Source organism: Streptopelia decaocto (assembly GCF_964273445.1).
Source record: "Streptopelia decaocto genome assembly, chromosome: 4".
NCBI classification, from domain to species: Eukaryota; Metazoa; Chordata; class Aves; order Columbiformes; family Columbidae; genus Streptopelia; species Streptopelia decaocto.
This window is the reverse complement of record NC_138658.1, coordinates 72,059,199-72,085,113: the sequence shown is the minus strand read 5'-3', so window position 1 is coordinate 72,085,113 and position 25,915 is coordinate 72,059,199. Positions and strand designations below refer to the sequence as shown.

The 25,915-nt window shown below is 43.4% G+C and overlaps 1 protein-coding gene across 11 annotated transcripts in view; it reads left to right on the top strand.

Annotated features, from left to right (window-relative positions):
* Positions 1 to 25,915, top strand: part of REEP1 (receptor accessory protein 1) — a 68,002-nt gene that overhangs the window by 2,610 nt on the left and 39,477 nt on the right. For all 11 annotated transcript variants that reach the window (XM_082051966.1, XM_082051970.1, XM_082051972.1 and 8 more), the window contains exon 2: positions 24,565 to 24,637. In XM_082051966.1, coding sequence (XP_081908092.1) covers positions 24,565 to 24,637 — 73 coding nt within the window. The remainder of the gene's footprint in view (positions 1 to 24,564; positions 24,638 to 25,915) is intronic.

Here is a 25,915-nt window from a genome sequence, read left to right as displayed (position 1 = left end):
CTTATGAGCTGAGCTGATCCTTCAGCCCAGGGGTGTGTGCAGCACCACATGGGCCAGAAGGCCGAGCTCTACGTACAGCGCAGGCCTGCGCTCACTCAGCTTCACTGTTGGGTGGATCCTGACTCCTCAGCATACAGTGGTCTTCAGATTAGGATCATGACAAAGATTTAATCTATTTAATCTGGTTTCTCCATCTCATTATGAGTAGCTGATCCATCAGTACAGAGAGCTGTGCTGTTAGGTAGCATGGCTACCTTGTTGGGCTTTTTTTTCCCCTGCTTGTGCCTATTTAGTTGTTTTTTTCATCAGATCTTTCCAGCTGATAAGGAATATGAGGAAAGCGGTGTGGTGTGGTTTAGTCACACTGGGATTATTGCTTTGTGCTCTTAAAACTTCTGCTGATCTCTGTGGAGGTTATGTCTGATATGACTCAGCTAAGAAGGGCTTTAAAATGGAAAGCAAACCTTTGCTGTGGCTCTTGGGTGCTTTGTCACTTCCACTGTCTCTGATGTGGTTGTTACAATCTCTTACCTGACAGTTTCTATTTCCAAAATGTTGCTGAAGGAGAAGAGTCTGTGAGCACTTCTCACCCACTTCAGTGGGAAGTCAGGCAGTTTATTGCAAACCTCTTTCATAATTTCAACTTTAGTGTTTGGACTTCGTGTTAGCGCTGGTCCAGAGTGCTGGCTTGTTCTATTCTGCCTGCAGAGCTGTGTGCTGGTAACCCCCAGAAGAGAACACGTAAAAACTTCAGAGCCGCATCTTCTACTGCCATTGCTGCATGTTAAAGACTTCATTATTGTCAGGATCTGTGCTAGGTAGTGTACAAATGCAAAATAAAAAGATAATCCTGTCCCTAGATATATTTTTCCACTAAGAGCTCAATTTTCATCCTCTTGTGGTCCGGGTAGTTTTTTCACTCACTTCAACATGAACAAAGTCATGTTCATTTCCTCATGGTAGTGGATCACAGGTGACTTTTCCACCAAGGGATGTCTGGGATCACTGTAATCACAAGTGTTGCATTTTGGAGTTATTGGTTACTTTGTCTCTCAAAATAACTGGAATGGGATAGCATTATTATTTGTGGGTTAATTACAGCCCCTTTTTAATTCATCATCTCTGAGTACATCTCAAAGGACATCCTGGAACACCTGTATCTCAGTTTCCTCATCTGTGAAGCGTAATGAACTGTGCTGAATTTATCTTCGCTGAGACAGACCAGAAGGGATCAGTGGCAGGTCCTACCATCCACAGTTTATGGCTATTCATTTTGATGGAGATTCTTTTTTGCTTCAAGTGGTAGAGGCCACTCTAGCAGAAGGACTTGGGATCTGTCTTTGTTGTTGCACTCCAGTTCAGCTACAGGGCACAGCATTGGCAATCCGAGGTGATTACTGGTCTGCTGTATCTTTTGGCTGTTGTCTAAAAGCATTTTGAAGTTAAAAGTGATATGTATAAATGCAGCCTATCGTGTTTGCGTGGAAATCCTCTTCCCAGAAACATGGGAATTGCTTTCTGTGCTTGGGATCATGCAGAAGTACAGGCATTCGCTCCAATTTGGAATGTCAGGCACTTTGCACTGCCTGTTGAAAGCCTTTCAATCTGGAACACATGGTAGAGGAAGGAGATGTCAGTGGAAATGAGGTTGGATCAGACAGGTCATCAATAGTTGTGCTGATACTGGGTGACTTAAGCACTTTAATTCCTGCGGTGAGGAGCTCAGGAGTGCAGTACAAATTATTACAAAGCGGTTAAATATATTCTTCATGGTCAAACCCACAGCCTTACTTATGTTTTTTTGCCTGTATTTGTTTTCTTTTAAATCAAAATATCAGTAATGACCTGTCTGATCTCTTACGTTTTGATGTGAAATAGGGTGGCAGTCTCAGATATGGGAATTTCTGGCCCTGTGTGGAAGTAACAGGGAGTGGGGATTTGTCAGATACATAATTTCTTGCAGCTGTCACTGAAAATAGGTAGGTCTGAACAAAACCAAAGAGGAACCAATATAGTTTTTAAACTGATGAGTGAAATTTCCTTCCCCGTCACAATTTGTCAGCTTTCTCTTTCTTGGTTAGCGTGATGCCATTTTAGTAAGGGTAGGTGAGATTGGCCACCCCCATCCTGAGCTGGTGTAAATCCATAGTGCTACTGAGTCAGACATTGATTTAATCAAAAGACACTGCTTACATCAGCAAAGAATTTCCATTTTAGAGATACTTAGCAAGTCTTTCCTCCTCCAGCTTTTCATGTATATGGGAAATCTGAAGGGATTTATGAATGGGAAAAAAAAGTCATGTAGGAGATATTATATGATGTAAATGATAACTTGTATCTGCTTTACTACAGATAGGATCTGCTCAGGTGCGGGAGGGCTGTTCTCATGAAGGCAGAATGTGGCCCCGTGCTTTTGCTTATTGATTAGCCTTTCAGTTAATACATATCACATATGTGAAGGTCCTTCTTCACACTCTACATGACTTAATTGGTGCTGGCAGGTGATGGGAAGGATTCTGGTATTTATTGCTTTGTACAGGCCTCAACAACAGTGATGCAGAATTATCTGAAAATAAAGCAATGGACCTGGTGTGGCTTGAGCTCTCAGCCAGGGCTGTGGGATGAGTTTACAGGAGACTCTGAAGCTGGGAAGTGGGAAGGACAGACCACCTGCCGTATATGCAGAATGTGCTAAGAAGCGTTACCTATACAATAAGGTGGTGTCATCCCTCTGAAACAGATCTTGCGGTCTTGCACGGCTGCTCTCCCTTGCACGAAGAGCAAGTGGTCTCTGTGGCCCCCAGCTCAGCCCAGCGCCCGCCACGTGCATCTCTGCTGCAGCCTTAAGGGCTCCACTGAGGGGGCAGAACCTGTTGGTGACAGTAAGTGACAGGGGAGCGTCCAGCGCAGGTGCGACATTTGCTTTGCCCTTCACGTGAAATGTGACCGCGCTGATCCCGCTGCAGGGGATAACGCTGCCGGCTGCTTTGTCAGCCATGACCCAGATTTTCCTGCACGAGCACAGATGTGCTGGAAATGCTCTCAGCCCCAATGGGGAAGGTTTTCTTGCATGCACATTGCAGATGTTACTAGTCCTGGTTTGGTTAGGAAGGATGTTTTACCAAACCAGAGGTTATGGAATGTAGCTAAGGGGCTTGGCCTTCACAGCTGCCTTAATACAGTATTTTTACCCCTGTGGGACCCTTTCTATTTTACTGTATTAAAGCATATTGAAGCATTAATTTAGTAAGTATTGTGTCATTGAAATGATTTTTACTGCTGTTGTACTGGTAAGGGCACTGAGGCACAGGGAGATCAAGTGAGGTGTCCAATATTCCACAGAAAACTTGTGATAACAGGTAATATATTTCCTCCAGGCTCCTTGATCAATACATTAACGAAAGGGGATCTGATCAAGGGAACTGGGCATTCTCTTTGTCATTTGTTTTATGGATTCACGATGGGTTGTGAGAGGGATAGAACAAAACTACAGACTTAAATAGATGCTACCTGAAGCAGTCAAACAACCAAAGACTTAAATATTTTTAATAATGACCCATTGCCTTTCAGATCCTCAGTGCCATCCTCAATGCCATAGACAGCAGAATGCAACAGCCAAATTGCCTTATTTTATTACTTAAAATTGGTTACTTAGTCCCAGCAGGGAGGTTTAGAGACAAGTTACTCAACCTGTGGTCCGCAGGTGGCTGGATGTCCACAAAAATCGGACAGTCCATGAAAATGTTTCCTCTCTAAACCAAAACCCCTCGTCCAGACAGTCAGTTATGTACTAACTGATTTAATCAGGTGATAACCGCTTTTTACATTTTTACTTACAGGTTTTGTAATTATGTCTACTGGATTACAGTTTTGTTAAATACTAACACTTTGACATTGTACCATGTGACTTATTATTTGTCATCTATCCTTAAGCAACAGTGGGATACAAAATGAGCTGTATGTTTCTTTTAAAGGGTCAGATGGTCCAGTGAATAGGAAAGGCTGAGAAACACTCTTCCATGCTCTTATTGCAGTTAACAGAGGGAGAGAGACATCTCCAAGGAGCTTCCATTAATGTGTGGCCTCGAGAGCTGTTTGGTCAAGAGGAAATACTTGGTTGCAGAGAGGACAAAGAGGGGCGTGTAATCATGCCTAATACTTCTTAAGCATTTTTTTCTGAGCACTGAGCACTGCATTTGCCTTTCCGCTCCCATGCTTTCAGCAGCCAGAGATGGTATCTTGGGAACTTTCAGGCTGATCATAAGGCCAGGTGAGGACTTGAGTGCTGCAGAAGTAATGGCCAGTTTGGATTGCTGTAGAACCTTCATATATCAAAATTGCTTTTGTGTCCTCATTAGGCAGGTAGGATCTGAGTCTAGATTTCCTTTTGTTGGGTTGTCCACTTGACTTATGGGGGCCAGTCAGCAGATTTCAGGTAGGTCTTGTGAGGTGAAATGGCTTGAGGGAGGGATGAATCCATGTAATCAGGCTTTTCACATGCAAAACACTTATATGGCAAAATACCACTTAAATCACCTGTGGTGTTGAAGTTAATCACATGCTGCTTTTTGCAGAGGAAGGTGTCTATGTTATCATTTGTATGTTTAGTTTGTAAACTCTTTTGAGCAGGAAGTCTTATTTAGTATTTTTGTTTTTACAGCACCCTAGACAGTGGACTTTAGTCTCTATTTAGTTCTCCTAAGTTCTGTAGTAATATAAAAATAAATGATGTGTGAATAAATGCAACTCTGCCTTCTAGGTGAATCATTTATGAGACTGATCCTGTGCTCCTTGGTAATTTCTTTGTGACGCTATTACTGGTACAGTGTTCACGTTCTGGTTTGGCATTTCACATGCATGTAGTTAGACAAGATTCCTGCTCTGAGGAGCTCCTAATTTAAACTGATGAAACACAAGCAAAACACATGGTGAGCAGAGAGGTGAGAATGAACTAGAAGAAGTGACAAAATGAAAACTGTGTTTTATCTTTCTGTGACTCATGTGCTTCTGGAGAGAAAGACTGAGATAACGGGACACGCCTGCTCTTTCTGCAGGCAGGACCCAGGAAGGCCCTCCAGACCTGCAGTGACATGCCAGAATCATAGAATAATAGAATCACTGAATCACTTTGGTCGGAAGAGACCCTCAGGATCATCAAGTCCAGCCATAGCCTAACTCTAGCACTAAACCATGTCCCTAAGAACCTCATCTATATGTCTTTTAAACCTCTCTAGGGATGGTGACTCCACCACTTCCCTGGGCAGCCTTTTCCAATGCCTGACAACCCTCTCCATGAAGAAATGTTTCCTAATTTCCAATCTAAACCTCCCCTGGCACAACTCGAGGCCATTTCCTCTTGTCCTGTCACTTGCTGAAATAGGGACATGGGTGGTACTTTCCCAAGCTTCATACACAGAACCACTCCATCTTTTGATATGAAGGTGAGAGCAGCAGTATCTCCTTAGTAGGTTCTTTTTGTTTCTCTTAGACAGATTTTGCAGTGACCTGCAGGTGGGCAAAAGCTGCCCCAGCCAGAAGAAGGGCAAGACTGGTGGTGAAGAAGTTGTTTGTACAGTAAGTAGAAATGAAGAGTGAGGATTATGTTTCAGGAGAGAGACACATTTATATGGAGGCAGAGGATTAGGTGTCAAGTTGGAGATTGAATCTTGGAAGCGACAGCTGGGAACGCTGGTGTGGCATCACACTTAGTGAAGGTTTGTTTCTTCAAATGCTGCCGTCTTGCTTGCTGTGTCCCTTACTGCTAATGCACTGATTGCAAATAAACAATGAACCAATTCCAGAGAAGGAATCAATCAACTGGTCAATAAAGCTGCAGTCCATCTTTCCCCCTTCTCTCTCATGGAGCCAACAGTAATCTTCTGCTTTCCAAAATGACAAATTTTACAGGACAACAAAACCAGTATTGAAGAACCTGTTTGTGAGGAGCTAGAAAGAATGCCCCTCGTGTCTGGAATTTTGTGCCGTTTTGGACGGGTCCCAGGGATGCCAGGGCAATGTGTGTAGCCTGCCTTTGCGTCTACTGAGCCATTCAGTGCTGTCAGCATCAACAAACAGTTGCAGCTCCTGTTCAAGAAGGATTTCTATTCTGCTGAGTTCATACTGTTGCTTCTTTTCATTCAGCTCAGTTGAGCTAATTTATTCTGTTTCTTGTCTCCAGCCTCTAAGTGTGTGTTTTTAGAGGAAGGCCAAAAGCTGACAGGCGTATCTTGCCTCATGTTTTTGAGGGAGGCTCATGACCAATAACCAGTCTTGTGTGAGAGAGGAGGGAAGGATTTGTGCTGCAGATTGTGTGTGAGAATACCAAGAGCCTGGATTCAGCAGTCATGCAGTCTCCTTGTGGAAAGAGGGCAAGTTATATATTCTTTCTTAATTTGGTACCTGCAAAATAGGTTTAGTGGTAACTTCTGTCCATCTAAACTTCTAGTTCTGCTTTACATGTGATAGACCCTGACATGAGCACGAGGTCCACTTGCTGGAGTAGAATTGAAAGGGCAATGTAAATATGAATTTTAAGTTGAAATTTCTGAGCTAGCGAAAGTTCAGGGGTGCTCTGGGATGTTTTGCGTAGACTGGTCTCTGTTGTGGCAGAGTTCTCCTGAGGGTCAGCCCCTGAGAAGCACTCATGGAGAAGTCAAACCAGGAACTTTAGATGGCATTTAATGAGGAATACCCTTCTAAGGAGGACTGGATGGGATGCACCTGGTCAAGATGAAGAGCAGAGCAATCCCAGGAAGACGTTCTCCTCTCATCACAACATTTCATGGCCACCTTTGTCTTGATGCCTTAGGCACAAATGCTCTAACACTTGCTGTGAGCACGTGGGGACAGCAGGTTGCCCAGCCTGCAGGTCACGTTAAGCAGCCACGGGGATAAACTTGCTGCTCTGTTCCCACTGAGCTGCTCTGAGCTCTACTCTGCATTGGGCCCTTCTGTGGATGAGCAGTTCAAGGCTCTTGAGCCTCATCCTGCTTGTGGAAGGTTTCTGCTTGTCCTGCTGCCTCTTCTGCTGGGAACTTGAGGAGAACATGTGTCTGTGCATGTCTAAACTTAGACCTATGAACCACCCGTAGTATGTGACCCACAAGAAACTATCCTATGTTAGATCAGCCTGAATAACACCGTGTGGCTCCTAAAATCTGCCTGTTGAATTCATGGTGATGCTTGAAAGACAAAGATGGATGCTGGAGCTGAGGCTAAACAGCTTTGGGTTTAGTGATGTATTTCATGGGAAAAGACTGAATGGTTTCACTGGGCTTGCATGGCTGGAGAATGAGTACAAGACTGGTGACTATATGGAAATGAATTGATGGTTGGTGTTCAGATTCCACTGAACATGTGCCTCTGCCAATAAAACCCCACTATCCTAGCTTGTATTTTTTTCTGGAAATCACAGCAGAGGCACCAGGGACATAATGGACAGAGGCACCGAATGGGATTTTCTCCTTTCCAGATGTTCCATGTAGGTCTGAGTTAAAGCACATTGGCAGGGCAGCTTGGAGGCCATTCGTGTCTTCCTTGACTTAATTGCACCTGTCTTGCAGCTGAACAAAGGATTCTATGTTCCAGGCTTAGTGTTTTCACTCTGCTTATAAGGATTTCAGCCAAAACAGAAATATGTTGCTATTTAGAAAGAACATTAATAATTAAATTGAGATACTTAAGGGAATATACCCCATAAGGCTGGGTTTGTGCAATTTAAGTAGATCGTAATAATTTCCATGGCAACAGACTCTGCTGTCCTATATACAGAATGGGTCTTTCTTGTAGGATCAAATGCACGGAGAAAGCTGTTATTTGAAACAGATACCTTAAAAACACAGGCAATGAAATAAGAGTGAATAGTTTGCTGCATAAATGTTGGAATTTTCTCCTGTTTGTTATATTGTGCTAACCTCTTTTCATAGTTGTGAGACTGCAATCAGTCAAACCAATCCCCTGCTGATGATGATTTAGTGAGAAACTGTGATCTAATGATCTTTGTTCAGGGTGTATCTCTCTTTCTTAGATATATCCATATCTGCGGATGTATAGAGCTATAACTGTCGTGAATCTGTATGTTAGGAAATAGAATGTCTCTAACATGTAACATTGTGGTAATTTTGAACAGACCTACCAGAGTCTCTGTGCCTTGCTGCCTATACCTGTGTCTGTGCTAATTGTCTTCCATCTCACAGCATTAGATAAAACTTGTTTCATCAGTATTTGGGTAGCATTTTGAGATCCTTGTATATGGTGTGTTGTGTTAAAGCTGACTGTTACACTGGAATTTGCAATGGCAGTCTAGCACCTGAACACTTAGAGATAATTGAGTAGCCACACATTCACCTGGAAGATGTGGAGATTCTTGGTTCCATCAGGAATTGCACTGACTCTTTTTTCTCTAATGTAGCAATCAAAGAGTTATATCATTTTATATGCTCAAAAAAGCCTTACAGGCACATGATCAGAGTTACAGAATCCTTGTGAAAGTCAAAGTCATCATCCAAACAGAAAAGATGGAATTTAGAAGAAGAGTTCTCAATGTAACCTTCTAACAAAAAAACCCCACAGTATATGGGACAGCGGGGAAGGGGGAAACCAACAACAACAAAACCCCCCGGTTAATATCTGGATAATTGCAGCTTCTGTGTTCTGTCAGTGGAAGTAGGCTGAGTGCTGCACTGCCAAATTCTAACGAGAACTGCCAAAAAAATTCCCAGTCCTGGCTTGTGGTAAACCTGAAGGACCAAGGGTGGATGTTCTGCAAACAGAGGGAATAAATAGCTGGAAAATGCTGATTCAGTGCAAACCTCAATAATTTTCTTATCCCTAAGGCAATACCAGGGCCTCAAATTGTGTTAACTGGTGCAGCTCTACTGAAGTCAGTGAGTGGTGTAAATCTACCCAGGTCAGAATCCCAAGGTTGTGTTTGAAGCCCAGAATGGTGAGGGCCTTGTAGAAGGTGCCAGCTGGATCCTAGGAAATTGAATATTATAGGATGGAAATGGGCCAGTTCAAGATAAAAGAACACTTTTTTTCCTTATGAACCTTAATTAAACTGCCCTTTGAGTGGTGACAGGTTGAGGATAGAAGACTCCCAAATACATGATTCTGTCAGGACAGTTATTTTATCCTTTCTGGCATTTTGTTGTTGGGAATTTCGTCACTAGTTTGGCATATGGCTTCACGTGTACTTCACCAACCAAAGCCAGTCAAATGGGCTGTCCTAAAGCCTGTAATCAAGATATCTCTGACCTCAGATCTGGAGCTGTCTGTTGAGCTCCACTATTGAGCTTCTCTGTAGTGAATGTGAATACCCACTGAAGGCTGAAAATGAAGAGCATGACCCCACTCTCTTTAGATTCAGCCAAAAGAATCCTAATGCCTTATAGCAGTCCACCCAAGCATGTATACTTTAAAAGCTACTTTGTGTCATACGGGGAGAAACTCAGTGTCTCATACTGCATCCCTGTAACTCTGAATACCTGTTACAGAGGGTGCTGCAGGGTGCAGTGTGCAGGCCGACCCCCGTCTGCTGCATCCCTGGGCCCCGGGGTGTTTTAAATTCCTTTCAGTGCTGCTTTGCAGACTGCCCAGAACTGTGAATCCCAAGGTCTCCCTGACAGCCATTTCCAGGGCCCAAGGAGATGTGACATATGTGACTGATGATATAGACCCTTTGCATATTTCTACAGATTATTCCTAGATCACTGCAGAATGGGTAGAGCTGATTAAGAAACTGCATACAGCCAGAGTGAAAGATCTTGCCTGCTATCCATGAGGCAGGACATGCATTTTAAGTACATAAATACTACGCTGGATTTAGCATGGTGCTGGCAAATGAACCAGTCTGCTTTCCTTGTGGTTTGTGTACAAGTCGTAGTTAATCGCACATAAATTCACACTCTCAAATCTCTCTCTTCTTTGCCCACTTCTCTCTCTAGGATGTACTTACAGATTAGATATGTTTCCTCTTTTTGCTGTAGCGTGTCCTGAGTGTTTTGCACTCAGATGTGCTGTACAGCCACTGGAATAGCTCAGCATTCTTTTTCAATTATTATTCTGCTGAGGTCTGCAGATACTTGGCTGTAACAAATCGAATCCCTATTCAAAAACTATTGTGTTTTAGATATATTCTTTAAACTAAGAAACTTCACTCTGGGCAGTCAGTCCATAAATGGCTGAAGTCGGTGAAGACACAGTTCTCGAGGCATGTGTTATACAGCTACGTGTTGTGTTTGAAACAGTTAAGCATTTCACTTTGCAAATAGCAATGCTTTGTTTCTGGAGAGTGGCACTTCCAGCACTGTCATCTTTCTGTGTGAATCTTCTTGCCTGGAAAGGAGAACAAACGCTGGACTGTGGCATTTAAACCAGCAGTAGTGTAATGAATAAATGATGGGAAAGCATACATAAGATAGCAGGCAGTGTGGGCGTTTTCACAAAAAGTACAAGCTGCCTTCTCAAGCAGCTGCCTGCTTAGAAATCTCTGCAATGGACTTGAACGCATTGGCTGTTGTTCCCTTTGCTTTCCTCTAAGGTTATTTCTGTAAAGTCCCCATCTGGCTCCTAAGCCTCAGTTTATATTTCATTTTATATGTTGAGCAGCTGCCAGCTGCAAGGTATATGTGTGTAAGAGAAGGTGAGAAGGAAAAAGAGATGAAGTCACTAAGCCAGGAGAAGGAGGCAAAGCCTTTACTGGTCTGAATTGTGCAATATGCTGTTTTTTTATCCAAGCCTGAAACAAAGAGGTATTCCTCACGGTGTAAGAATGGAGATATGTCTGTGTCACGGGCTTTGATCTCAACACATTTGTGCTTGGGGAATTCCAGAATAGAAGAGACTGGTGTGGCTTTATCCTTTTAGCTCTGTAATGCTCTCAGCCAAAGCCTGAAATTCAGAAAGATAGGAGAAGCCTGGGAGAGATCAAAATTGAATGCAAATGGGAACGTGACATCTTCTGTCAGAATGAAGATTGAGTATCTGGGTAGCAAAAATGCTGTCTGGAGGAATTAAAAAACCCCGAGTCTAACCCATTCACCTCTTCAAATTGTGAGGCTGGATTTGAAATTCTGACTTTCATAAAATGTGCACATATAAATGTATATATCTGTGCATCAGATCCTTTAATTTGTACTCTGAACCTGCAAGGTTGTTTGCTTGCTCTTTTCTGAGAAAACATCAAGTCCGAGAATTTATTTTGAATGGAATTGGTCCTATAAGCACTTCCAAGAAATCACCTGGTGAGATTAAATGGACAAATGTGAGAATTGGCAGAACTGCAGCACTAAGCTGGGCTCACAGGGTGAGATCATCTACGTGTAATGATGGAGGTGAGAAAGGCTGGCCCAGAAGCGTAGCCTGGAAATTGTCATTTCTCTTTCCACATCTCACATGGGTTCTACCTGGGCTGTGACCCAGCTGCTGATTTCCAGTGCTGAAAACCATTTAATTTTCAGCACAGTCAATGTAGATATTCATCATCTCAGAAAGCTGACTGTTGTCTCAGGTTTCTTTAAAGATTTTTACTTTAAGAATCTCTCCATCCAAAAGCTATGATTTCCAGTTAATGTGGTGAAGCTCTCAGTATGAAATGCTGTACCGTGGGATGCTTCAATAGGTACCTGTCCTTGCTATTAAGTCTCTTCTGCACTTCAACTAATAGCAAGTTGTTAAAAACTAATGCAGATGAGTAGTAGTGGTGCTATGAAAATTGGTGGAAGCTAAAAGAAACTCCTTCCTCTGTCTTATCTTTAGTTAAAAACCCAAAGTTCACTTACTTAAACACTACAGGGACTCAAGTCTAGAGTCCTTGGAGTAATAGGAAAGTGTTTAACTCGTTAAACTTCAGGGAGAAGCTATGGAAAGATAGGAAACCACCAGAAATTAAACAGAGGAATCAGGTGTTGGTCAATAAATGCAAAACCTGGAGATACTTAGTGAGATAAAATGATTTGGGAGGAGCAGGGAAAGAATGGTCTTTTTGTAACAGAAGAATATTCAGTTATGCTGATGGATTGTGATGTAGGAAATGTAAATAGATGCAAAGAGATTCCAAAGTTCAGCAGAGAAACCTTGCGTTTTAAGAAATGTGCTGAGGAAATGTGTCTGTATTCCAGTATTTCAGACTTGATGTGTATATTTGTACATATGAACTCTTTGCTGAGCAAAGAACAAAGATATTTTAGAATCCTCTGTAAACTGCAGGAGTTATATCTGTCACACGCACCTGCAAAAGTGAATTGCAAGTCAGAAATTTTTAACTCGGGCTGTGGTTGTGGGCAACATGCAAGTGGTACCGAGGGAATGGCAGGAATTTGAGAGGCTACACAACTACATCTCCTCCTGAGAGTCTATCAGCACACCCACGCTGTGCGCTGCTGTGCTCCAAGCCAGAAACAGTGACAATATTCTGCCCAACCCAAGCAAGTTAAAGGCACAACAGATGTGGCTTTTCATGTCAGGACTAGGTGACGAATGTCCAACCAGGGGATAAGTCAGCTGGGCCTGTGAGAAACCAGTCTGTAAAAAGGGAGGACAAAAAGTAACTATTTCCCAAGGGCTTGGAGGGAACTAATTGAGGATGGCAAGACTTACAGAGATGCTGATGTTTCTGTGCCCAGAGTCCTGCTATGCACTCAGTTATAGTCCTGAAAAATCTCTTAGAATTAGTTGATCAGAGAATTTAAAGCTTCCCGAATCCTGGAGTGTGTATTTGTCCTGTCACTAACATAGGTGAACTCTTTGAAAGTGCTGAATATAACTTCTTAGAATCAGTTTGATTTAATCTTTCTTCATTTAACCTGAAAATACTATTCTCCAACTTCTGAAGGATGAATTTAGACACTGAGGTGGAGATTGTCATTTAAGGAAGCCATTTAAATATGTTTTAGCTCCATCAAAGCTTTGCTGGACGTTGCAGCCTCTGATCCTTTTAAAAATGATCATAGCGTGACTATTAGCAGTGTGTATGGGTAATTTATTTTCTCTGTGAGGTTCCCAGCTCCAGCAAAAGGAAGGATGTGTCACTTTATCTCCAAATACGTGCCATGGGCTACGCTGTTTGGCACAGAAGTAAATAAGCTGTTAATGACTTCCCTGCTAGTGGTTTTATGTAAGAATAGATCATGCAATAGCATTACCATAAAACCATTACATTTTGCAGTGATGCCACACAGTTAACAAAGACACAGAGCCTTATGCTGTGAATATGTGGCTGTAGAGATAAGGGGAATCTTGCTGTTCTTCTTCTAGCTCACTAAAAATAGCTATGCAAGAGAATCAAAGCAGTAAGTGTTTGTAAATATTGTTTTCATCTCCCTAACCCCTGTTTTTTAAAGCTCTTTGCTAATGGCAACCCCGTCCGTGTTAAGTCCCAGAGTTGTACCAATGTGGTACAGTTCTTCACTTCCCTTGACACTCAAATTTTGTTTTGCAGGTGGCTCAGTGAGGTTTGTGCTACTGCAACAGCTCATACATCCTGGGGTGTATTAGAATGGGGGTGGTTAGTAGGTCAGAGAGGTTCTTCTTCCCCTCTACTCTGCCCTGGTGAGACCACATCTGGAATATTGTGTCTAGTTCTGGCCCCTCAGTTCCAGAAGGACAGGGAACTGCTGGAGAGAGTCCAGCGCAGGGCAACAAAGATGCTGAAGGGAGTGGAGCATCTCCCGTGTGAGGAAAGGCTGAGGGAGCTGGGGCTCTGGAGCTGGAGAAGAGGAGACTGAGGGGTGACCTCATTAATGTTTATAAATATATAAAGGGTGAGTGTCAGGAGGATGGAGCCAGGCTCTTCCCAGTGACTACCAATGATAGGACAAGGGGTAATGGGTTCAAACTGGAACACAAGAGGTTACACTTAAATTTGAGAAGAAATTTCTTCTCAGTGAGGGTGACAGACACTGGAACAGGCTGCCCAGGGGGATTGTGGAGTCTCCTTCTCTGCAGACATTCAAACTCGCCTGGACACCTTCCTGTGTAACCTCATCTGGGTGTTCCTGCTCCGCAGGGGGATTGGACTGGATGAGCTTTCGAGGTCCCTTCCAATCCCTGACATTCTGTCATTCTGTGATTCATTTGACGCAGGCTAAAAGGAGTATCTTCAGAATCCTGCTGTAGCGTGACATCTATTATTGTCATAACATGACCCCAACTTAGCTCCTGGAGGAGAGGACACCACTTGCAAAGGCTAGGGGGTGGTGTGGCTGAGCAAGAAGGTTCTCCAAACAGCAAGAAAAAGTCTCCTTGATTGTTCTGCACCTCCGAGTGTGTGCAGTGCTGTTTTCTTTTAGATCTCAACAGAGGATGCGTTTACTAAGAGGGTTCACCAGCAGGTTGAGGAATGTGGTTGTTCCCCTGTGTTTGGCAAGTGTGAGACAGTGTCTGGCAGGAGCAGTGTGTCCCATTTGGGTCTCCCTGGTGTAAGGAGGACACCAGCAAAGTCCAGTAAGTCCAATGGAAGGGTAAGCAAACGGGTCCAGAGGCAGAGATACTAAAAGCTTGACCAGACAGAGCCTAGAGCAATTTGGTATAAACTCAAAGTTGTTCTGTTTTGGATTAAAGACTCATAGAGATCTCTTCCTACCTAAATTACTCTGTCATTCTAGTCTAAAGGACACGTTTCTGTTTCTTATATTACATTCACCGTTCTTTGACTTGCACAGTGTCCAGTAACACACTAAATGATATGTCACATAGGTTTTATTCTTTTGCTCTTCTGATGGGAGAGTGTGGGGAAGAAAGGTGTTCACAGTGGTTTGGTTTAGTGTTGATGGGCTTTTTTAATATCTAAGGTGCTGGTTTTTGATACAGGCAAATATGAGCTGAAGATTTACACCTGGCAGGAGATGGGTGCTGCTTCTTAGGTGCTGGGTGAGTCTGGTTCCTCTGGAGTCAACCCGGCAGGACGTTCTCTTACTCTCAGTGACAAGGTTCCTTGGCACAGAAGCCAAAGTGCTGCCTGTCCCCTATGGCCTTCAGGAGAACTTCAGGGTGGTATTTAGGCTTTCCTACATACTGTTTTTTATCACTTATCCTAACACTGTGATTTAGGATTATCCACTAAATGGTCATTTTTCTTCTAATTTATTTTAATTAGAGACAAATATTATTGCTGGTAGTTGGAGCTGAATTCAGAGGTGCAGCCAGAAGCTGTGATTAGTGATCCATGGCTTCAGTCCAGAGGTTTGTGTCCCTCTGATCTCCTCTCCTTTGTGTCTAGGTTAGACTGGAGGCTGGTCTCTATCAGTTTAGCTCCAGCTGGAGATCTCTCCCTCCTTGGTTATCGCAGCTGTACCATGCATTTCAGCGAGATGCTTTTATTACCAGTATAAAATGGAGGGATTAAAATGGATGAATGAAATGAGAAAAGACCCTGGAGGAAAGAATTCTATTAAATTTGCACTAGAAATCTTTGTCAAATGCGTATGAGAAGAGACTAGAAGCCTGTCTTTTTCATACTGTATGGCAGTATCTTATTTTCCTTACTTTCCTTTTTTAAAATAATTATGCAGGTCCTAGTAAAAAAAAGCAGGTGCTCAGCCCCTCCCTAAAATGCTGTTAGTACCCAGGATAAATACCGGTCTGTGTCTGTGGGACATAAAGAGAAATGTGGTTTGCATGGCCTGTGAACTCCCTGCAATGTCGCAGCTGTTATATATAGCATGTGGCATTCTGATACCCGGACCAATGAAAGCGTTAAGATGGTCTGAATATTCTGAAATTACCTGTAGAAACATCTTGCCTTAGTTTTCCTACACTCTTGCTTTAAAATTGGAGTTGGAAACTGGGTTGTGTTGATGTCTCTGACATGAGCTTCCTGTATAATTTCAACTGGATCTCACTGGCCTTATCATTTAAAATAGAGATAAAATGCTAATGAAAAAGAAATAATCAGAAATCAATGGAAATGCAGTTGGCTTTGATACAGGTCACTAATATTTACAGTGCACTTTGAAATGTGTTATCAAAATGAGAAGAGATGTTTTAAGAGGTTTGGTTTGTTTGTTTTTCCTTTTCCCTGCTGCACTTAACTAGGAGTTAAATACCAGCTCTGGAACACAGAACTAATGATTGAGTTGGGTCCCACTTATTTTCAATGTGGCTGATCCCTCCAAATATTTGGTCATCTAGTTTTTCAGGTTGAAGTTGCAGAGTCCTCAGAGATGCAAGAAGTTCATGTTGGTTACAGATGGTTATGCTATTTATTGTTAACTTACTGGCTTGATTTTTAAATTATATAAGTGAATTAAAATATTCCTTGCACTTAGTTAAGTGCTTCTAGTAATATTCTGTCCCTGGGAAGCTGAAGTAACATTAAGGAGGTCCCATGTTGCAATTGATTTGGATGAGCTTTAGTTTAATTTAGTTTTTATTCCTGTTTTCTGTGCTGTGAATACAACACTAGACATCTCAAGCTGTCTTTCTGTGAGGAACAGGCAAACAGGAGCTCTTGTATTTCTCTCCGTCTCCTCAGCCAGTGGTGGCACTTGCGGTTTGGTGGTGAAAGACTTTCATGACCTGAACTGAGTTTTAGGATACACACACTGTAGGATTATGCTCTAAATTGGGATTCCTGTGTGTGTTTACACTTCCTAAAAGTTGATCCACATAGCATCAGTTAAAATAACTCCAACATAATACTTGTAGCACAATCATCGTGGTTTTGTATGAAAATCAAGCAGAGTGTCTTTGTTGATATGCAATCCATTTTTTATACCTCTTTTAGCCTAGAAATTAGTTTGGTTAGGTTATATGTCTCATTCTGTGCCTTTTTGTATCATGAGCCTACTATAAATCTGTAGGCTAACTCACAATACAGATTTTCAGCCATCTGTCATCTCTGGAATATAATGTCAGTGCTTCTAAAAAAGCCTTTTTCCACATAAACATCCCCATCTCCAGAGTCAGGAAAAGCAGCCCTTCCCATCTAAAACATACCATTTAGTTTTCAAATTGCCATTTATTTGTCTTGGAAAAAAGACAGAGCTCTCAAAGCAGAGACTATATGGTCAGTGCTGGGTAGGGAAAACACGAGGGGCACGCAGATGCTAAGCCCTGCCTTTGTGGACCAGTGAAGATCTGACCCGGTCACATAGCAGAGAATGTTTTCTTCTCTAAAAGGCACAGATTTTATTCCCCTCAGTGTCATGCTTTGATTAATTATTTGTTCTCCCCTGAAAGGGTCTGAATAGGAGGAAGCTCGGTGCTGTGGATGGCTCTCTGCTGCGGTCCCACTGAGCCACAGCGCAGAGAAGGGAGGAGCAGCAGCAGGCCAAATGCCTCCGATGTGGCTGACGAAACACTATCTCTTGCAGGCAGCTGCTGGAAGCCTGGTGGCATTTGCCAGGCACAACGTTCCTATCAATCCACAGCTTCTCACTGATGGATCGGGGCCCCTCACCAGCCCTACGCGTTCTCTGTGCTTGGGGGGCAAACAAATTCCCCTTGCTCATCAGCAGCCCAGCTCTGCTGGGTCAGGCAGCTCCACTGAACACAGCGTGAAGTAGAAGAGACCAGCTTAGTAAGTCATCTACCTGCAATAAATTTGCTTCCTAAAATAGCTGCAGAGCCATGGGGCGTTTTTATAGCAGCTACACAGGCCTTTTCTGCTCTGCAAGAAGCGTTAGCTCGTGTGTCAACTGATGCAGTTCTGCCTGAGTTTGGCGACAGCGTGGAACAATAAATCTGCGAAGGGTGAAGCACCCGCTTAATCTTGGTTGGGTTTTAAATATGATACTCAAGGGCGTCAGTGTAAATATCAGCCCTGTGAGACCCTTCACTTCTGCTGGTTTTAGTAGTCATCAGGTGCATTATCTTACAATCCAAATATTTTTCAAGGTCTCCCCATCAATAGCGTTGTTATTTTAGCATTTCTATTTTCTGTTTATAACAAGTGGGGAAAAGGAAACCACGTTTGCCTTCTTTAGACAAATCTGGGTGTAGGATCTCAACGTGAGAGAACACAATAGTTGTGTGATAGCTCCAGGCTGGCCAAGGCTGCTTCCTCCACCCATCCTCCTCGCCACATCTCTTCACCTGTTTGTCTTCCAGCTCCCATGTCAGAAGTGCCCTGGCTGCGGGGAAAAAAAAGGTGGTGTCAACTGGAGACGAGTGTGCGCTGCTTTGGGAGGATCAAGGCTGCTCAAATTAGAAGCATCAAGGACAGCCCTCGCTCCTGCTATTTCTGCTAGAAGGACAGTCTGGCATCCCTTCACCCCACAGTTTCACCAAGAGGAGTGATTAGGTTTCGTCTGCTGTTAGGTTATGTGAACCAAGGCAAAGCGTGCAGTCTGCTCTGTAGTAGCCTGGCTGAGAAGCTGGAGGTGGATCTGGATGCAAAGTGGAGCTGTTAGACACTGAGCTCTCCTGGGCCTGCCCTTTCTTTCCTCGGCACTGTGGGTGTCCCTGGTGCTGCAGACATACTCGGGAGGACAAGGTCTCGTCAGTCCAGAGGAGCTAAGCAGGTCACACACCAAGGAGGTGGGGAAGAATGTTTTCTAAAGCAGAGGAACGTGCTGGATGACCATTCAAGTGGAGCTTTACACCTTGTTAATATCCACAGAGACGGTGCGTGACTGGACAAGTGACATGGGCACAGCAGCACAGTTGTCCTTGGCAGCATGGGTTTAGGTTGGACATCAGGAAAAGGCTCTTCACCCAGAGGGTGCTGGAGCACTGGAACAGGCTCCCCAGAGAGGTGTCACAGCCCCAAGCCTGACAGTATTCAAGAAGCGATTGGACAACACCCTCAGACACATGGTGTGAATTTTGGGGTTGTCATATGCAGGGACAGGAGTTGGACTCGATGGTCCTTGTGAGTCCCTTCCAACTCAGGACATTCTATGATTCTATAACCCTGCAAACTTGTTTCACTCCAGTTGCAAATGGAGTTTGAGGTGAGCCTGATCAGGGCTGTCAGGGCCCGGTGCTTTCCTTGGGGGATGTTTTTGTCACTGAGGCACCATGTGCCTTTGGTATTCTGGCAGTGTATCAGGGTGTCAGGTTGGCATGGCTGGGTCCCAGGGTGGGGATGGCAACAGTTGTTGCCATGAGGGTGACCAGGCAAGTTTCCGACTGCCCTGGAGCCACCGTGCAGGACCTATTCTGCTGCAAAATGACCACAAAGCATCTACAGGAGCCACCTCCCAGGGAATACCAGTCTGAAGCCTCCTCCTCTGCAGCTGGTGCTTCTTCCACCTCAGTCCCTTCTTGGATATCAGGCATTTGGCTTGTCAAGAGGCTCACATTAACCCTTTCCTTGACCTTGTGCACTGCTCATTTTCACTTTGACAGCTGTTGGATTTAAACTGGGAACCTTTGATGCAAAGACAGTTGTGTTTATTTTTAATCTGTGGCACTGTGTGAACATTAATTAGGACTGGTAATAAGGAATGCAAACCTATTGGCACCCTTCTCAGTGGTTTCAGTGAGGAACGCTGGCATGGTGACAGCTCAGCTGCTGCTCCGTGTGGAAGAAGCGCGCACAAGCCAGTGAACACGTTGAGGAAATAGGAAATATTTCCGTGATTCCTAAACGTGTCCATCACTGTTTTTGAGCAGTAGTTTGCCATCTTGGGTGCTGCGTGTCGATGATGTGGAAATGTTGGTTATTTATGGGCAAAATAAGGGCTGTTCTATTTGTGTTGTACTAGTACAATGTTCTAAATGTTTGGGCAGTCCAAACACTGCTGGTGGCATGGTAACTAGATGAGCAAAACTGGGATGGCTTGGGGCATGGACAGCACCATGCTGGTATATTTGTAACAGTAGGTTACCATATAAAAAAATACTTGTGTGGTTACAAATACTCAAGAGAATGGATATGCAGGCATTTCTGGAGGTAACCTGCATCCTGGCCAGTACTGTTGAGAATTGCTGAGAGTAGTTCCATTTTTTTCAGTGGCTGCTGTACAGAATGTGAGGGTTAATTTTATAGGTAAATGGCTGTAGGACCAGACCCCTCATGAGGAAAACAGCATCGCCAAATCATCAGAACTCGAGACGTCATGTGAGACCCTCCCAGGATCTGGTACCAGCTCCGATGCTCATCCCCAGGCTATAATCCAGATGGATTAGGAATATTATCACGTCTGAGTCAGCTCGTGCTCTATGAGGGTCAGATCATTGTGTCAGCAGATTTGGAGAAGGAATAGAAAGATACAATAGCCAGGGCTGGCTGTGGCTGTGCTGGTAAGTGGAGACAGAAGGATGTTTGGTGGTGGCACAGCTGCTCCCCTGGAACATGACAGAGATTTACTAAAGAGGAGCCAACAGTTGCTTTAATATTCCCCTGATAATCAGGAAACTCCACAATATGGGATGCTTCATCCTTTACTGTCTCATTTAGTGGTAAACTTGAATAATGAAAACAAAAACCAAACCCCAATCCTATGTAATGTAATTGTACAAATAAATACAGTTACTCGGTTCCATAGATTACCTCCTGGTGATAGTGAGGGTTTCTCCTCTCCTTTTTGACTTTGTATTCTTAATTCAGTTGAACATCCCCTTACGCTGCATCAGTATTAGGAACAAATAACTTTGGTTATTGGTCTTTGCGAAAGTAACATTTAAAGTTGCTCTTATGGATCATCCCCAGTGCGCTCCCACACACTTTCATTGCCCTTATCCTTTCCCCTTCTGCCTCTGCTGTGTCCCTTTCGACAAAGAATGACCAGAAACACATGTATCGGTCCAGACTGGGGATTGCTGCTGCTGATGTCCCTAATAGGATTATAAGATTTTCAGCTTTAATCCTTATCCTATTCTTTAGGAAGACTAACCTTTTACTTAGATTTTTGCCTCTTGTTGCACAATTAGTTGACTCTTCAGTGATTTCTTTACAGCTGCTGTTTTGTCCTTTTTCAAGGCAATTGTAATTGATGTAGATCTCCAGCATGGAGCAGCGTAAGAATTCTTAGACTGTTGTTATTTGTTTAATGCTGCCAGTGAGATTTCCCAACTCACTGGTGAATGTCACCGCTTCCTTGCCTTTCCCTGTACCCTGAGGGTGTGTGTTTGTTTTAGCCCAGGCTGTGGGAACACATCTCTGTAGCTTTAAACATACCAACTACTACATCAAGCTCTGGGAGTCCCTGCTTTCTGATCAGGATTTCTGCTTCTTCACAGAGGGTAGAAGAGCCAAGGCTTTCCAGGGTACATAGCTTATTCAAAGGAGCCTTGACAGATGGAAATGGGTGGGGAGTGGGTTTGACTCTGTATTTGTAGCCTGGTTTCCTAAGGAAATGAGGCTTAAGCAGTCTGTTTTTCCACTGCTGCTAGCTTTTGGATCCGGAAAGTGATTGTGACCAAAATAGATGGGTCAGAGAGGTCTCAAATATTAAGTTTCTATATTATTTATATGAATTAGCTGCTGGATGGGAGATTATCTCATAGCAGTGTCTGCCAGGAGGTAAAAGCTGTTGTGTTAAATCCACAGGTAGGTTGTTAATTTAGCTTGCCAACTGGTGGGCACTGGTTGCACGTACCATGGAAGTAGTCACAGCACATGTGGTTCCCAGGTCAGCTGATGAGCGTGGGAGGGAACCGAGTCTGTGATTTTTGGGGATATGTGGAGGAGTGCTGAAGTTCTGTGGTGTGATTCAGAGAACATCAGGTAAAACTGGAGTGTTGCAGAAGAAGATGAGAGAGATGAGGAGAAACTGGAGAGTGGCATGGGTGGAATTTGTGCGGGTTGGGCTGCTGCCCCTCAAACTATGGGGTGTCAGAATAACTGTCAGGGAAGAGCTTGTTTTAGAGGTGATGGGCTGATGTGCAATGGAGAAGCAAGGAGTGCAGAAGCTCCAGGGTGTGGGAGAAGACGTGCAAGGAACAGCAGAGGAAGAAGCTGGTGGCAGTACAGCCATTAAAGGAGAGAAGCGACTGAGGTGGGATGTAAGACAAAAACAAACTGAAAGTAGTTTGGAGCAAAGTTTTTCAGGCTCTAGGAGGCAAGGCAAAGAATATGACTTCAACTTGATAGGCAGGGGTGTAGCCCCTGTGTGTGTGTAAGAGGCAGGGGGAAGAGTTTTAAATACTGGTACATCCAGGTGGGGCAGAGATCAGTAAAGCACACAAGGGAGGCTGGGAAGGAGACTTAGACAAGGAATGACTTAGTGGCTTGGGCAGAGGGACAAAGAATCAATCTTGAGTTTATGTATAGTGTGCAGAAGGAGTCTGAACACGGGGATGAAGGAAGGCAGGAATCAACAATAACTTTAATTACACAAGAAGCATAGATGAGGGGGAAGAGAGATGTATTGTCTTTAGCTGGGGAGAGGAACTGAGGGAAGAGATAGAGAATTGATGTGTATGTTCAAATTAAATCAATTGTATTCAAGCCTGATCCAAAGCCCGGTGAAGACTGGAATATGCCCGTATGCAGGTATTTTTCTCCAAAACCCTGAATGTGCTTTATAGAAATGCCTGGAACGTCTTTTATCTTCCATTTGTAGGGTGTACCCAGAGATTAGCTGACTCCAAGCCACATAGTCAGCTATAGCAGTGACAAGACTGGGATCCAACATTCCTTAAACCAGTTTTTGGTCGGGTAAACCATAGCAGTAATAAATGTCCATATATGCACACAACACACTACAAGGCAAATCAGTGAAGCTCTCAATCTCCAAATTAGGGAGAGCACATCACCTTATTAATTGTCTCAGTTGCACAGTTTCCTTCCTTCACAGGAATGTTTTTCAAGTGTTTATTGCCTGCAACTTATTATTTTCTAGTGATCCTGTAAACTCTTTTCTTCTTCAGGATCCAGTTACTTTCTGTTACTAGCACAAACTGAGGAAATGAACATCAATCATTTAGTGATTATTTGCAGGAAATAAAAGCGTGAGATAGCAGCCAGCCTGGGCCAAGAAGGAAGGACAGAAATGCGGTACTTTTTATAAGCAGAGCCAAAAATGTTACTCATGTGCTTGGCTGTTAGTTTCTGAATATTGTGGTGCTTTCTTCCTTTTGTGAGCTCAAACTTCTTTGAATTAGGTCCTGCTACCATTGAACTCTGAGGGAATATTTGTTATTAGTTTCAGTGAGAACAGGATCTGTGTTTTCTTCCTTGCCATAACCGGTGTTGCTGTTTGTTAAGATACTGCAAGGGACAAAAAAGCATTTGATTTCCCAGAACCTTTCTGAGCATTTGTATCTAATCCCTGCATATAGCACAGCCCCTGTGGGTGAAAGTGGTTCAGAAATGACTGTTTCCAGCAAAGCTTTTTGAAGCCGGTGTGAAGCCTCTGTAAAATCTGTTTTTCTGAAGTCTGCATTGTGCTTCAGGTTTTGCTAAGCCATGCTACAGTAAGCACCATGAATAGCAGGCAAATTGTCTTCGGTCACTGCTTTGTAAATCAAGATGTGTGGCGGCTCACCCCATTCTTTCACAAATATCTTCTTGAGCTATGGGAAGCGCGATGGTACAGTGCATCCCAGAGTGTTAATTTTTAATGTCTTACATACGTAATGGACTCAAATGTAATTATGAGTCTCACAGCACACAGTTTCTACTGTCAGGATGGAAGAGATGACTGGGGGTCCATGTGGCTCCACAATTAGGGAGTGAAACATGGATCATTTCCATTCCCAAGAGTGGTGAAAACAGCTGTTTTATAGGTTGCAAGCCAATAAACACCCCCCTGCAATCTATTAAATTCAGACTTTGCAGCATCATCCTACTGCATTGAATAAAACTGACTGAAACCTGGGCAGGGCAAAGTGGTTTTGACAAGCCTACGCTTATGTCCAGAATAATTGAAGTGAATGAGCAGCTAGGCAGTGATGCAGAGAGGATTTAGAATAAAAAAGTCTTGTTTTTTTTTTTTCTGAGTAGTGCTATTTTTAACTTACAGATCCTTATTTCTTTCTGCCATGAAATCTTGAAGCTGACAGCATCCTTTTCAGACTTGAAAATGAAAAGGAACTGTGTGAAAGAACAGTAGAGCTGGGATTTTTAAGCCTGATCCTGTTGGTATATCTTGGTGGGCAAATTCCTTCTCCTTTGATGAGCCCAAATGGACTTGACTGAACAGCGCAGGGCTCTTCCCTTTAGCCCATTTAATATAAGGCCACAGCATTCAAACCCTCTCGTGGGTAGAAGGTGGATGCTGCTTTACCCTCTGACAGTTTTTCACAGTATTGAATAGAGGTGGAATGGATTTTGTATAAATGATTCTCATTTCATCACGCCTCTGAAAGCAATGTTTGTATATTCCTGGTGTCACATTTTATGATCTTGAAATCGGATTTTTGATTTCCTTTTAAAAATGTAGTGGCCTCTTTTGTTTTTGTTTTGTGTGTAACTCACAAGGCACAGCTATGGGAACCATTGCAAAACAAAAGTCAGCCTGAATTCCTGCTCTTCATTCATGTCACTGGCAATAGTTTGTCTGAATTCAGTGACACAAAATCACTCCTGTACTGTACTTAGTGCACTCAAGCTTAAATTAAATCCTAACACTTTTTGCTAGTGCAAGAAACACATTTACCAGACAGGAAAAAAAAATCTTTCTCTGTGATGGGAAATCAATTTAATCAATTTTTTGTTTGTTTGCTTTTTTGCAGGCTTATATTTGGCACTCTTTACCCCGCGTATTATTCTTACAAAGCCGTGAAATCAAAGGACATCAAAGAATATGTGAGTAATGAGGTTTGTGGCTGTGCTGCAGGGTTTGTTTTCTGAGATTACTCCTCACCATGTTGTAAAGGTGTCACCTGTATTCTGGGAAAGCTTGTAAACCAGTGCAAGGGGAAGACTGGCCCAAAGGTGGGCTGGGTGATCACTGGGCATGAGTCTAAAATAAGGAGACTCAGGTTTGTGCTTCTGGCTCCTCGGCAGAGTTGATGTGCACCTTGACAAATGTCTGCTGTTTCTCTGGTGGTGTGAGCTATATACAGCCAGCTTTAAAGGTGTTTGGCATCCAGAGCTTTATGTGTTTTCCTTTGTTTCTGAAGAGCAGCATAAATCAAAGCCTTTTCAAAAAGCCTTGAAGGTTTAGCTGCTCATTCAAACCAAGGATCAGAGGAGGCATCTGGAAGCACATATGACTGAATCCTCAGATGGAAACATCCTGTCCCATGGAGTGACCTATTTACAGGCAGGTCTGGCAGCTGGGTGTGCTGGCTTGTCCTTTTGTGGAAAAATCCTCCCTGGTCCCCAGTTTCTAAAGGTGTGTGGGGTCATCAGGGAAAGTGAAATGTGGGAGAATCAAAACCACTTGGGTGCCATTGGGGTCCTGTGGGATTTGTAGCGCCCTTCACAGCCTGAGCTCTGTTAACTTCACTGAACCCGACTCAGCCTCCAGATCTCGACTCTTCAATCCCCTCAAGATCCCAGGGATAACAAGGCCCTGTTCCCTTCCAGGTAACAGCGTAGGTGGCTTTACCATTAAGTCCTCAGTGCAAGCTCAAACTGGGACTCACTATGGCTGCTGAGATTTTTCCTTTTTACCGGTCCCCTCCTTCAGATAATGATTTTGGATATTTCAAGAATCATAAGGATTACAGAACACATCTTAAAGCAAAATGTCCCTGCAGCCCTTGCACAGCTGTGCTTCTCGAGATGTGTATGAATATACCCTTTGCTTGGAAATGCTGAGGATGTGCGTTAGCATCCCCAAGCAGTGTCTGCCACGGATATTTAACATTTCCGTAGTCCCTTTCTGGAAAATATGTTGTTGAAGGGTCCAGTTCCTGTTGGCAATTCAACTGCAAAAGAGCAGCTCACATCAGACACATGGGGTCATGACCCAAATATGGGAAGAGCTGATCTAAGACATGGTCTGCACTTATGATTGTTTCTCACTTGAATACACCAGTTGTGGTAATACATCCATTAGGGATCTGATTGGGGGAAAATAAAAGTCATTTACAGTGACACAGTACAAACCTTCATTTACTAGTGAAAACTTTTATC